Source organism: Penaeus monodon, chromosome 34, assembly GCF_015228065.2.
Source record: "Penaeus monodon isolate SGIC_2016 chromosome 34, NSTDA_Pmon_1, whole genome shotgun sequence".
NCBI classification, from domain to species: domain Eukaryota; kingdom Metazoa; phylum Arthropoda; class Malacostraca; order Decapoda; family Penaeidae; genus Penaeus; species Penaeus monodon.
Genome location: NC_051419.1, coordinates 34,286,524 through 34,287,652, shown reverse-complemented (window position 1 = coordinate 34,287,652; position 1,129 = coordinate 34,286,524). Strand labels below are relative to the sequence as shown.

At 41.2% G+C, this 1,129-nt stretch overlaps 1 protein-coding gene across 1 annotated transcript in view; it reads left to right on the top strand.

Annotated features, from left to right (window-relative positions):
• Nucleotides 1–36: 36 nt before the first annotated feature.
• The window catches only part of LOC119594898, a 5,251-nt gene continuing 4,158 nt past the window's right edge, over nucleotides 37–1,129 (top strand). Inside the window, exon 1 of the mRNA XM_037943972.1 lies at nucleotides 37–317. Coding sequence (XP_037799900.1) covers nucleotides 241–317 — 77 coding nt within the window. The 5' untranslated portion in view covers nucleotides 37–240. The remainder of the gene's footprint in view (nucleotides 318–1,129) is intronic.

The following is a 1,129-nucleotide window of genomic DNA, read 5'->3' as shown; positions in this document are numbered from 1 at the left end:
TCGGGGTGGAGTGGGGGTTCTCAGCGCCCCAAAAACAGAGTGTACTCACTTCGTCGCCAGCCGCGCTCTCACTCGTTCGCACATCTTGATCGGATCCACACGTGTGCTAATCTCGCGTCTTTTGGCGATTGTTCGTAGTGTCGTTTTATCGGAATGACATATATATGTCTGTGATGCCAACGAGAAGAATAAGTAGACCTCAGTGAAAGATTCGACGAGACCTCTAAACGACCCCACACAATGGACTTTTCATCAGCGAGATCGTCGAGATCGAAGCTTCAGGCCTTTGTGCTTTTTTGTATCCTGGCTATTTGTGGGTAAGTGTCTGTGTTATAGTGTTTTAGGCGGTGTTACTCAGAGTTATAGTGTGTCGTAGTAGCAATAGCAAGTCTCTCAGGCTCTATTGATAGTTTCGAAGCCTTCGGGTATTCCTGTCCCTTGGTAGGACAGTCCAAGGCAAAGGCCAAGGTCAAATCTGAGGTCAAAAAACAAAGGTCCAATCCGAGGCCAAAAAGCAAAGGTCAAATCGAACGGCCCCAGATAGCGGATGCCCTACGTTTCTGCTAAGTATATTGGGCAGTAAGGTGACAGTCTCTTTACCAATATACTTTCACTGATTTTCTATCTCTGCCTGATCTTTGTGAGGAGATGCTGCCTCAAAATCACATTGTTAAGTCCTGGTCAGGGTTTTGTTAGGACCTTCCGCTCCCTAGGGATATTTTTTTGACTTTTTAAAGGGAATACTTCTAAATTTCTACAGAAGTTAAACATTTATTTAGATCTTGGATTCCTCTATGCCGAATTTTTCGACATAATTTGAGTTATGATGTTTTAGTGTTTTAAATCTGATAGTCACTGTTACAGCATTAATGTTACTGTAGTAATGTTATGATTAATGTTTGTATTTTAGCGTTATTGGAAGCGATAGTGTTATAATTTGTGTTATTTAAATAATGAAATTAAGTTAAACATCGAAAGGATGAAATGAATACCACATTTTTTAAATTGTACTTTTACGCGTGGGCATGTGATACTGTTATGTTAATAATATGAATGATGTTACGATGGGTACGCTTTAGGGGTTAGGCCTTGCTATCCAAGTCGGTGAAACGACGCTGTCGGATCTCTC